The sequence below is a fragment of the Aethina tumida genome, chromosome 1, assembly GCF_024364675.1.
Source record: "Aethina tumida isolate Nest 87 chromosome 1, icAetTumi1.1, whole genome shotgun sequence".
Taxonomy (NCBI): domain Eukaryota; kingdom Metazoa; phylum Arthropoda; class Insecta; order Coleoptera; family Nitidulidae; genus Aethina; species Aethina tumida.
In genome coordinates this window covers 77,151,808-77,164,501 of record NC_065435.1, presented here as the reverse complement: position 1 = coordinate 77,164,501, position 12,694 = coordinate 77,151,808, and the positions used below count along the sequence as shown (strand labels likewise).

General features: G+C 34.8%; 3 protein-coding genes across 4 annotated transcripts; 2 read left to right on the top strand and 1 right to left on the bottom strand.

Annotated features, from left to right (window-relative positions):
• Positions 1–79: 79 nt before the first annotated feature.
• Positions 80–1,917, top strand: LOC109600523 (gastrula zinc finger protein XlCGF46.1). The gene is made up of 2 exons (XM_020016681.2): positions 80–629; positions 746–1,917. The coding sequence occupies exons 1-2, from the start codon at positions 132–134 to the stop codon at positions 1,847–1,849; spliced, it is 1,602 nt and encodes a 533-aa protein (XP_019872240.1). The 5' UTR covers positions 80–131; the 3' UTR covers positions 1,850–1,917.
• A 37-nt stretch (positions 1,918–1,954) lies between these two features.
• On the bottom strand, positions 1,955–4,474 carry LOC109600524 (SWI/SNF-related matrix-associated actin-dependent regulator of chromatin subfamily A-like protein 1). The gene is made up of 6 exons (XM_020016682.2): positions 3,958–4,474; positions 3,694–3,907; positions 3,507–3,641; positions 2,778–3,455; positions 2,435–2,717; positions 1,955–2,380 (listed from the first exon to the last, which is right to left on the bottom strand). The coding sequence occupies exons 1-6, from the start codon at positions 4,322–4,324 to the stop codon at positions 2,006–2,008; spliced, it is 2,052 nt and encodes a 683-aa protein (XP_019872241.1). The 5' UTR covers positions 4,325–4,474; the 3' UTR covers positions 1,955–2,005.
• Positions 4,475–4,896: 422 nt separating this feature from the next.
• LOC109600536 (6-phosphofructo-2-kinase/fructose-2,6-bisphosphatase) lies at positions 4,897–12,492 on the top strand. Of its 2 annotated transcripts, XM_020016696.2 has the most exons (5): positions 4,897–5,373; positions 9,360–9,500; positions 10,504–10,802; positions 10,854–11,339; positions 11,392–12,492. In XM_020016696.2, exons 1-5 carry the CDS (start codon positions 5,352–5,354, stop codon positions 11,863–11,865), a joined length of 1,422 nt encoding a protein of 473 aa, XP_019872255.1. In that variant the 5' UTR covers positions 4,897–5,351; the 3' UTR covers positions 11,866–12,492. The 2 variants fall into 2 exon arrangements, with proteins under 2 accessions (XP_019872255.1, XP_019872254.1); XM_020016695.2 differs by lacking the exon at positions 4,897–5,373 and having other exon boundaries at positions 8,954–9,500.
• The last annotated feature ends 202 nt before the right edge of the window (positions 12,493–12,694 follow it).

The following is a 12,694-nucleotide window of genomic DNA, read 5'->3' as shown; positions in this document are numbered from 1 at the left end:
AAATCTAAAATGCGCATGTACATAGGCAACCCTTGTTGCATTTGCTTCATTGACATATCCCAATAGTGAGGTTAAAAATCGATGTTTTTTGTTGTGATAATGTCGAAGTGATTCAAACATCACTTCAAAAAATGGAGAATGTTGAAACTGAACATATAATTTCCACACCTGAGTTTATTCAAATCAAAGAAGAGGCAGACCTGGATTACGATTACGGTTCGCCGACGGAAACGGAGCCCGAGCCCAAAATCAAACTTGAACCGCTCCGTGACGAATTGCATTCACACGAATGTCTTCAATGCGATACGAAATTCGTCGACGACGAACAATTAAAAATCCACAACATGGTTCACAAGAATGAACATAAATGTTTTGTGTGCAATGGTATGCATATAAAGAATAAAAATCAATTTTATGGGCATGTCAGGAAGCATATGTGTTCTAAGCCATTTCTGTGCAAATACTGCGACAAAACTTTTCCAAGCAATAGAGAAACAAAACTACATATGAGAGTGCACAGCGATGCACGGCCTTATATGTGCACTGAATGTGGTAAGGCCTTCAAACAATTAAGCACTTTGAAAGACCATGAAATTGTGCACACTGGAGTTAAGAGGTTTAAATGTAAGGTAGGAAATAAATAGAATGTTAGATGAAAAATATTGTCTTATTTTATTTTAAATGTATTTTGTGTATGTGTATTATGACCTTTTTTATCAATTTATTTGAATTGCTTCTGTCCTAGATTTGTGAGGGACCATTTGCAACAGCAACAAGTCTCCGTCGTCACGTACGAGTTTTGCATGAAGCAATCCGCAACTACAAATGCCATTATTGTGAACAGTCCTTCAGCAGTAAAGAATTCCTTAAGGATCACATGGCAATCCATCGCGACACTGATCCGTTAAAATGTCAACTATGCAATATAAGACTTCCCGACACCGATTCTCTCACAGATCACCAGAACAAACACATTGAACTCAAAGAGAGCGGTTACTGCGTATACTGCGCGAACAGCACGTTCTATTTCAATCTGAAGGATCACGTTGAAAAGAAACACAAACCGAGAACGTGCGAGATTTGCAACTTGGTGTTTTACGATGACAAATCCATCGAGAATCATCGGAGAAGCCATACGGAAAAAGAGCTCACCAAAGAACCATTAAGTTGCCAGATTTGCCAGAAACAATTCGAGTTCCCCCGCTACCTCAAAGCACACTTAAAACGTCATGAGGACACGTACAAGAAATTCAAGTGTGACATATGCAGCAAAGGGTTCTCATCGAGGAGAGATCTGACTGATCATTTAAACGTTCACGCCAACGTTAAGAATTTCAAATGTCCAATCTGTGATAAGGCCTTCCGTACGAAACAGAACGTGGCGAAACACATGCCGATTCATTCGGAAAAGCGGCCGTACCAATGCAAAGAGTGCCAGAAGGCGTTCAAGAAACAGAGCATATTAAGGAAGCACTTGTTCACGCATCTGAAGGATCGCCCGTTCAAATGCGAATTCTGTGATAAAACCTATAAATCTAAAGAGAGCCTCAGGGTTCACAAGTTCACGCACAACAAGGCCAAGTTTTATTGCCGGACTTGCAAGGGTGGATTTTTAACTGTGAAAGAGTGGTATGGGCATGGGTGCAGTGTGTTCAGCAAACCCAAGTATTATTCTTGTAGTTTCTGCAGAAGGGTTTTCAGGAAGCAGATTTTGTTACGAATACACGTTAGGAATATGCATGATGTTAGGTATTTTTGGTGCGACTTGTGCAATCAGGTATTAAAGAGAAAGTACAATTTAATTGTGCACAAATTCAAATGCTTTGTTAAAATAGAACCTAAGCTTTAGAAGCTAGTGTATAATTGTTTATGTATATATATTAATTTATTTAACTTATTAAATAAACATTAAATGAGCATATTTGTTTTAATTGGGTTATCAATAAAACAATAATAAAATAAAATAATTATAATTTTGTAATAAGACAAACAATTAAAAAAAAAATTAAATATCAATATCGCAAAATAAATCATCCATTCCATCATCCAGCAAGGCACTATCATCAAAATTTTCATTAAAACTAACATCACTTTTCCTGGCAGTTTTAAAGTATGTTGTGATATCTAACATTTTTGTCGGCGTGTAGTTAGAAGTTATATTCAAGTTTTCAGTCAATGGTTTAACAGCTTCTTCTTGTTTTTTTACGGAAATATTTTCGAACGAATCTTTGCACAGTCCAATATCACTTAGAATTTTTTGCTTTTCTTGAAGCATTTGCCAAATTGCATGGTCGGCAGTCCCTGTTCCGACTAAGTATCGCACAAACACTGGATGCTCTTGACCAATTCTGTGAGCTCTACTTTCTGCTTGACTCAAAATCTAAAATTATCGTATTTATGTTAACTGTTTTTTTACAATTTATATAATACTTGCAGTGGGATTCCAGTGAAGCTCCGCAAAGAGAACCAACTGCGCAGCAGTTAGAGTAATGCCAGCATTCGCGGCAGTTATGGATAGTACAGCGCAAATACATTCACTGTTCAACTGGAATTTATCAACGAAATGTTTCCTTTGTTCTGGTGTTGTGCTTCCATCAATTCTTATATGCATGACATTCTTTTTTATTAATATTTTTTCAATTGCATCTAACATAACATGGTGGTGGGCAAAAATTAGAAATTTCTTCTTTTGTTCCAACATTTGTAAAACATAGGAGCTAAAAATATTTATAACATAAGACAACCAAAGTAGACCATTACTTATAATTATAACTAACCACACTGATGGAACTTTGATTCTGGCACTCTCATTGTAAAACTGCAAGAGCGCCATATGTTTTTCCTGTTTTTGGGTCGCGTCGTTGTACCTGGCAGCAAGTGCTTTTAAACACTGTCTGTCCTCTTTACTGAATTGCTTCAAATTGACATCAAGTTCAACAACCTCTTGCTCTTTATTGGGTAAAGTTTTCAGAACATCATTTTTGGTTCTTCTGATCATAAACTCTTTTTGTAAAAGTACTTCCAGTTCTTGTAAATTCGACTTTCCAGTAGCATCCCAGCCAAATTGAGTCTTCTTGCCATCACAGTATCTTTTACTGTATTCAAAAAAATTGTCAAAGAAATTTTCATTGATCAAAGCAATTTGTGAATACAATTCACAAGGTCTGGACAATGCAGGAGTACCACTTAAAAGTATCACTCTTTTGGCCTTTTTGCCCAATTTGTTTGCAGCCTTGGTACATTTAGATTTAGGATTTTTTATTGCATGTGACTCATCAATTATAAACACACCAAAATTTCTCTCTAGGAGTTTATCAATAGCTCTGGACATCATGTCATGGCTGACTATAAGGATTTTTGCGTCACCTATGTAGTCCTTTCCTGATACCATGTATTGTGTGTACATTAATGAAATTGATGGTAAAACTTTGTGAATTGTCTCTTGCCAACTAGTCCTAAAAATAACCAATAGTTAGTATAAAAACAATTAAGATTGTAAAATTTACGTCATTGAAGCTGTTGTAACAATCAATAAAGGCCAGTCTTCTTGGTAATAATTTGCTATTGCTAAAGCCTGATAAGTCTTCCCTAACCCCATATCATCTGCTATTAAACATCTGCCATTCTTTTCAATGCCAAATCTGCAAAAAAATATATAATTATTGTGTTCTAAATAACATTTTAATCTATTACCTTACACCTTCAATTTGAAAAGGCATTAAAGCACCTACTAATTCAGGATCCAGTTTGTTCCAATCTACATTTACATTTTGTGGTTCTTTCTTCATACTCTTTATTACATAAGGAGGTATTTTTTCTAAAATTACGTTTGTTAGACAACTCTCTATTTTCTGTATCAACAAAGCATAGTCTTTCAATGAAAAATCCCATTTTCTTGTAGTTGTACCTAAAAAAAATCTATTATTTACATATATTTAATTGAAGCAAAGTATTTACAGTAGTTTCTGCTGGGTATTGTCTTAAAAATATCAATAGCTTGCTGCAAATAATCCAAATCAGCCACAAATCTCTGAGTAGACACCATTGATAATTTAATTGTGACCATGGAATTATTTTTTCCATAAAAAGTCTTCTGGTTAATCTGAATATTTTGATCTGTTGGTTTTTGATACGGCTTGAAACATTTTTTCGGCGTGACTCCAGCGGTTTTGTTTCTGTTGAATTTGAAGCGAGGGCTCGTGCTCGAGGGTGTTACCTGTAAATTGGGCAACTGAGGCGGTTTCGCTGGACTTTGTAGCTTTCTCGCCAGTCTTTCCTTTGCTTGACGGCGCTTCTCTTCGATTTGTTCTGCTGTGCATTGCATTTTTATGATTTCTACGGCTAGCGTTTCAAATTTGTATCAGCTGATGATGTTTATTGAGAGGTTTACATTGAAACGAATTTTGAGTGGTTCGAATTTTCATTGGTTCGAAATCGATTTTATTTAATTGAAATTTTATCCAATGGGAATTTTCAAATTTTGTTTATTTGGATATTAAAATATTCTTATGAAAGTAATGTATCAAAGACCCTAAATGAATATATAGATGGAATAGAACATATTCTAATTTTGGAACATGTGCAATATTCGTTTCATATCTAATATATTACAAAAGTTCACTTTTTAAACAAATGTGCGTTCACCTTGCACTTTGTAAGTTTAGAGGACATCGAAAAGTTGAACAAGGAAGTAACAAACTTATCAAGGAGATTGTTTATTTATTCGGCACAGGCGAAAAATAAAAAAAATTTACGGTAAACAAACCACCGGATAAGCGGATGCCAAGTGTATGGAACGCAAGGTAGGCCGCCGTTGGCCGCTATAGCGAGGTGGGGGTACCCGAGCGACTCAATCCTTGGCCCGCCCCGAATCGATCTACAAAACGCAGAGCGATGTGTTTACGTTTTCAGTTGACGGCGTAAGTTTTGGTGTGGTGTTTGTGTTTTTGGAAATTGACCGCAGGCCGTTTTGCACCTTTACACTGTCACTGGTCGCGGACGGTGGTAATGTAATAAGGAAACGTGCTGCCAGTTGTTTTTTCCAAAAGGAACACTTGCATCTTCCGCTTTGCGTGCCACAGAAAGAGTAAATCTGGCGACTGAAATCAGATACAGGATTGGAATGCGTTTGATTTTGAAAAAGTTCATCATCCACACATCGTCCGATCACTTTTCAGAAGAAGGAGACTGCCTGGTTGAAAGCGAAATCCACTTGCTCTGAACGAGGCCCCAAAAATATTATTTCGGAGTTTTTTTTGTTTATTTTTACCACTACCTTTTGTTTGCCACGGTGTAAGCCCCACCACTGCGGACAGTGTTCCTTTTCTGCAACCCAAAATTACTCGAAAGACATGGAAAAAGACGACTGCACTGGTAAGTATGTCGGGTTCAAGCGCCTGGCTCCACGAGTTGTAAACAACACACGAATTGTCACACGGCAATCGGGAAATCATGCATAACACATGGCTTATCGTCCACGTTTCATTCCATGTCTTCGTCAACTCAGACAAAAACATATAAATCATACGTAAACAAACGATTTATCGTTGAAATTATTACCATAAAATTAAATTGGTGAATATTTAACAATAATAAATAAGTTAAGAATGTTTTCCAGAAGGTTTGTCCACGTGACATTCTTTATAATTTATTAAATATGCTTGATTGCACAATTAAGTTTCAGCATTATAAAAAAATAGAATAAACATTACTGTGAAGTAAAGTCTTTGACCAATCATAGTGCAAAATGGACAAATAATGTAATATATAATTCTGTTTCTCATTTATGGCACATGTTTCTGAAATTTTACATTTTTATTGGTTAAGAATAGCATATTCAATATTTTCCCATACGAATTAAAAATGCACAAAAATGACATCAGAGCAGATATGTAAATTTACCTTCTTTGTTTTAAAGAAATCGACGAATTAAGCTACATGTAAGAAATCGACTAATAAAAGCTCAGTAAATGGTAATGTAATTTTATTAGTCGATTTTTTTGCCAATTAGAACGCATATTTCCGAAATTTAACATTCTAATTGGCTAATTACTTATAATAAGCATGTGAATATAATTCTATTAGTCTATCCTTTTTACCAAACATTAATTAGTACATTTTCCTTATTAAAATAATATGTACTAAATAATTATTTGTCAAAAAATCGATTAAAAAAAAGTGATGTAGTTTCATTAGTTAATTCTTGTTGTCAGTTGGAACATATTCTGCGAAATTTTACATTCGGGCTAGCTTGGCACTTTTTCGGTGTAAAAAAATTTAAAGAAAACATATATTACTACTAGTTTTTTTAAATATTGCGTTCTATTTTAAAAGATGAAGTGTTTTTTTCAAGGCAGATAAACAGAACTTGTTATTTGATTTTATTATCATTTTGTGTGTACCTCTAACAGATAAATCAGAAAGATCAGGCTTATCTTAGGAAATTATTCTGAACAACTAAAATAACTTCACAGGTTTCTTGAACTCGTCTGTGTTTTATTCTGGGTTTCTTTATTCTTTGTTTGATTTACGAAAACGTGTTTGCAGTTTTTATAGTATCGCACAAAAGAACCAGGTGAAAACCTTGATCAATGTAAAAATTACTAGAAATATTTTGTGTGGCATTCACTTGCCTGATAACACCAAAGATATTAAAACAGGTTTGTAATAATTCAAGTTAATGTTCTGGTTGAACCTTTTAAACGATGGAAAGTTTTAGAGCCTACCTGAAAGTTTTCTAGACTATTAGAGTAAGCGTTTAGAAAGAGTGCCAGATTTTCTGATGATATGCTATTCTTACATTGATAAAATTAAATTTAGTAAAACGAATTTATTATTAGGACAATCTTGCCATTTCAAATAAGTGATTAATAAATAATCTTTTGTTGCTATTGTGTAAATTATTAGAGGTTTTAATTGATAATAAAACTCCACGTGAAAGATAGGAATCACCATTAAATAATTAATTTTGATAAGTAGTTTACACCCAAGGTTATTTATATTTAAAATCACACGTCCCACACATTTTAAAACTAATATTAGCCTCGCGCATAGATAATTCGTTTTCTAACTTGAATAATTTTCAATTGAACCGGATAATCCTTTAACCTCTTAACTAACTAATGTAATCATTAAAGGTCACAAAGACCAAACAAAAAACATTATTCTTGTACTTTTCCAATCAGTTAAATTGTGCAAATGTATTCACGACGTTTCATCATCTAAATTATATAACAAATTCAATGACCAAACAAAAATCTACAATGTGCAGCCCAAAAAAAAACATTGGAAGCGTCCCAGGCCGAACGAGATCGATAATTCGACGAACCAATTGAACATTCCAAAGAAATCACTTTGTGATCGAAGTGGGTCGACGTGATCGCGTTTTAGAAAGTAAGAGGTGAATCCGTTGATTGGACTTCGGACCGGTTCATGCGAAATCGGAATCTCGACGGTCACGACGTCGTTAAGTGAATCCAATTGCTTATCTCAAGTGGGCGTTCCAGAGCATTGTTAATTATTGTTACTTCCTATTTACTCTACCGAATTCGTTCCTGGTCTTTTACCTAAAGGTCAAACAAAGATTTTTATTGACGTAATCGCAGCATAAAATAGCAAACAGCTTTTGGTAACCAAAATACGCAATGTTGCAGTTTATTTTGGACAGATAAGACACGCCAACAGTCCAAAGTTCGGATGAGGATTCGCCAAAGCGTTCTAAATATAAATTGTTGAAAGTCACTTGAGAAGCTGCCACGTGAAATTATGCGTTCGGAATTGTGCACTTCCTCGCACCACAATAAATTAATCCCCTTATTTGCAATCGTGTAAACCTTTTCAGAGCGGTTTACAATGTTTAACATCTGTTGGTGTGTAAAAAACATCTATAAATTCTGTGTCAAACAATGAACGAGCTATTTTTAGTTGGACTAGTGTTTTTCTTGTCCTGTTATTTTCGTTAGGACGTGTTTGCCAAACGCATGTTGATAATAGAAGTCCAATTTTTCATTTATTTTTTCACGATGCGATAAAAAAAAATCAACGCTAGGCAAAATTTCTCAGAAACCCACCAATAAAATTACACAACTGTATCTGGTGATTGATTTTTTGGCAGGTATTCTGAACACGAACCGGTTTGGTTGCACTTTAGCCAAAAATGTACCACGGTTTTCAAATTTAGACTGGTTGGCGTAGGCGCAAGCCACAGGGGAGCAAAGTCAAAGAATGTTGAAATCGTAACAAAGTCTAGGAATTCCTCGATTTAACGCCCGTACCAGTCGGTACGTAATTGTATTCGTGAAAGTTGTATGGCAAAATTATTGATAACAGGTTCGAAATTAGGTCCCCAAACATATTGGGTTTAGTTTGCATAGGCTATTTTTAAGTTGTTGATGAAAATGTACAGTTTATTTACGTTGGAATTGATTTAAAATGTTGTTTTCATGAGTATGATTTTAAAATTTCGGTAAACTGTATAAAATTTATAAAGCCAAACAAATTTCAATTTACATTTTTTATTTCGTTTGTGTAAGTCGCAGAGATTTTTGTTAAAAATTAAATTATTTTAATTTGAATATGCAATTTATATTATAAATAACCTGGATAAAAATAACCTAATCAATAATCAAATAATCAAAATAATAAAATATTTTTGCAGATATGTCATGCGAAATATCAAGTAAGAAAACAATTTAATATAAATCGAAGGCTAAATATAAGATTACGTGATAATACTTCATAATTATAAATTATATAAAACTATTTGAAAAAATAATAACAAAACATTTAACTAATGTGCGATTTTACGTGGCATTGACCTATTTATTATATTAGTTTAAAATATCTAATGACAATAATTATAATATTGTTTTTTGCATCAAACGTGTGATAATTCATTAAGAGTGTAAACAATCAACCAAAATTCATCACTGAAAAACAATTGAATCTGTCTGTAAACATATTTATAAATTTATTGTTTAGTATTAAGTATATTTAGGGTAATTAAATTGAAACTGTTTATTATTGGTTTTGCGTCTGGGATTATCATAAATTTAATTGTTTGTTACTCTATGATTCCCCTAAACTATCAATAAAAAACTATTAAATTATCTGAAAAAATACGGCGATTCCATAATGTATAAATAGTTTTGGATCAAACATATTTACAGCGATTAAATCGAAGTTGTTTACCTATGATAACAGTAATTATCTGTCTCGTATGAATAAAAGGAACACTCGGCGCGCAACTCCGTCCAGTAGCGAATCGGTCGTGTGTCCGTCGCTTTGCAAATTACATTAACATTTCTTACGCAACCGTAACAATAAACAAATGGAAGTAACAAATTGTTTACGTCGTGCAGGTGCCCAGGCGCCCAGAAAGCCGGCCCTGCGCCAGTTCGCTCCTTTGTTAGTGGCTATGGTCGGATTGCCTGGCAGGGGAAAGAGTTTGTTGGCGAAGAGGCTCTCCCGGTATCTTAATTTCACCGGGGATTCCACTAGAGGTAAGACAATAAGACTATAAATAAATAAATTTTATCTGCACTTGAAACAAATGTTTTAAGTGCTGATTAGATTGGAATTTTTATGGAGAAATGCTTTTGTGGTTTGAATATTTATTCTTTTATATTCTTGAGGTTTAGGAGTTACCAGAATAATGAAAATAACATGGCAAATTTCATAATTAATTTTCTCTGAACTGTTTACCATTTAATAGTAGTTAAGTTAAAACATTAAGTTTTGAATAATTCTCAAATCATGCCATCCTTTCAAGTGCAGTGCTGTGAGTCATAATGTATTTAAAATACAAAAAATTTACAAAAACACATTGTTATGCACTTTTTAACGGTGGAAAGTTTTTACCAATTACGTACGTACTGTTGTTGCAATACTAATCCTAATCACTTGAAAACAATTTAATAATACAGTACATTTTTAATAACTTATTCAGAAACACGATTCGGAGAATGTTTATAGATTACTTTTATCAGAAGTGACCTGTAGAGCCTTCAACTCACGCGGTCAAGAAAAAGCAAATATTTTGACTGATTCTTGTATCTGTAACTAACCTAAGTCCATATATGAATATGAGATAATTAAGAAACGATTCTTATTGAGTGGTACGAGAAATGTTTGTGGGTAAACAGTTAAACATAATTAAGATAATGTTTAAAAAAAGCATTACAAAACATTTAGCAAATATTTATCAAGAGAATATTTGTCAATTAAACTATTTGTATATTTAGATATGAATTATAATCAAACATATTTTTTGTACTATATTAATTAAAATTGTTTATAATGGTACGTAAGGCACTGAAATGTGTCACGGTTGCGTCACAAATCGCAAATTGATTTAGCATTGGCCGGACAATGTCAAAAATTCTTAATCGATCAATGAGTAATTTAATTACTTTTGACACACGCAATAATTTAAATTGCAATTAATCAGAACATTTTAAAAATAAGTCATTGGATTCCAGTCTGTATGTACGGTTGTTTTTCCAGTATATGACATAAGCGAATACAGACGCAAACACATGAACAAGTATGCGACACACGAGATGTTCCGTGCCGACAACCTGCCGGCATGGCGAATCCGTCAACAGAGCTTCCGCGAAGCGCTGGAGGACGCGGCCGATTGGCTCCAACAGCCGGACAATCAGATCGCCATCCTCGACGGTCCGAACGTTTCGAGGGCGCAACGTCAGGAGATCTACGACTTAATCTACGGACAACTCGGTTTCCGAGTAATGTTCATCGAATGTGTATGCGAAGATCCCGTATTATTGGAGAGGAATTTCAAGGTAAACTAATTATTTAATTGTTCAGGTTAGATGCTAAACATGTTGTTTCAGGAAATCCTGCAGTACAGTGCCGATTACCGCGATATGGCAACTGAGGAGTCCTTAAAAGATCTGACCCAGAAAATGGCCCATTATAAGGCGCAGTACGAGTCGCCCACGTTGGGCAGCATCTGGGGTATTCCCTGTCCATTGGTTAAACTTCTAGATGGAGGAGACGGTGGCGTAATAGCGCACGGTGTCACCGGCACTAAAGAGAGCAAAATCCTCGCATACATATCTACACCGAGACCCTTCCAGCAAACATTATACTTCAGCAGACACGGCGAAAGCGAGTTTAACGTCGTCGGAAAGATTGGCGGGGACGCGAACCTGTCGCCGAGAGGACGACTGTATGCACAATCTTTAGCGAAGCACATCCACGCGTTGAACTTGCCTTCGTTGCAAGTCTGGACGTCCACGTTACAACGTACCAAAGCCACAAGCGCCCAAATTCAAGCCCCCAAGCTACATTTGCACGAGCTCGATGAAATCTACTCGGTATGTCATATTTATTATTCAACGTGTCAAATACTAACAACTTACATTACAGGGAGAATGTGAAGGCCTAACATATGAAGAACTACAAGATTCTCACCCTCGCGAATTGGCCTTAAGGGACAGCGAGAAGCTGACGTACCGTTACCCGCAGGGAGAAAGTTATTTAGATGTAATGCGTCGCATAGTACCCGTACTAACACAACTGGAGTGCGAAACGAACGTACTCACGGTCTCTCATCAGGCTGTGCTCAGATGCATCCTCGGTTACTTCTTGGAAGTGCCTCCCGAGGAAGTGCCTTATTTCCATGTGCCCTTGCATACCATCATTAAAATCACGTTGCAAGGTTACAATTATAACATGGAAACGGTTAAAATGCCCATCGAATGCGTCAATACGACTAGAGCGAAGCCGTCCAATTGTTCCGAGAGTAGGACCAGGGACGACGCCCTGACTACTCTTCCGGCTCATTACGATTCAATTTTGGCTTTGCAAAATGTCAATTTGAGCGCCACTACGTGCACCTAGCGTTCAATATGAAGCAAATTGTTTAGTCCTATGCTCTTATTTTGTATGAAGAGAAACTGCAAATGAATTTTGAGATTGAACATTTTTTTATCCTGTCTGTTCTGGTCAAATTAAGAGGATGAGACTAAACTACACAGATATAGGAGATCTTATTTTGTGCTCCTTTTATAGGGTTTAAATAGTACTGTAGTGGAGAGTACATGAAATGGCTAGATTGCACTGACGCATGGTTTTCACGTTTTCTTGAGTTTATCGAGTATTCTGTAGAGACATATGCAATAGATTTTTAAGTATTCAGCGAATATTTAACGTATTGATCTGTAGATTGATAATTTTTAATTAACTTGAATTTTAAGTTTGTTTTGTGGTGTGGCTTTTTATGTATTAAGATTACCTCAATTATAGACTTTTTGTTATGTTAAGAATTTAGTTGGCTTTCGAGAGGTCCGTTGTATTAAAGGAACATTTCTCTGAATGATGTAAGGCAATAATGAGCAATTTGTACAATTTATAGTATTAACTGTGATTGATTAGAGCATTTTTTATTTTGTCATATATTTTCCTTGAAAAATATCAATTGTATTTTGGTTCTGTTCAAAGAATAAAGATATGTAATGTATATTTTAATTTATGTTTTATTTTTCATTCCCATAATTTTATAATTAACACCAATGAGGACTAATATTGTTCCAAAAAAGATTGGCAAAGTTATACTCATTAAATACCTAACAAGTATTCTCTAAACGTAGGTAACAATTAAACGAAAATATTTAATCATATAATTAATATTTTTATATTTCTTCATTTATCAAAGTAACATGGTATATTT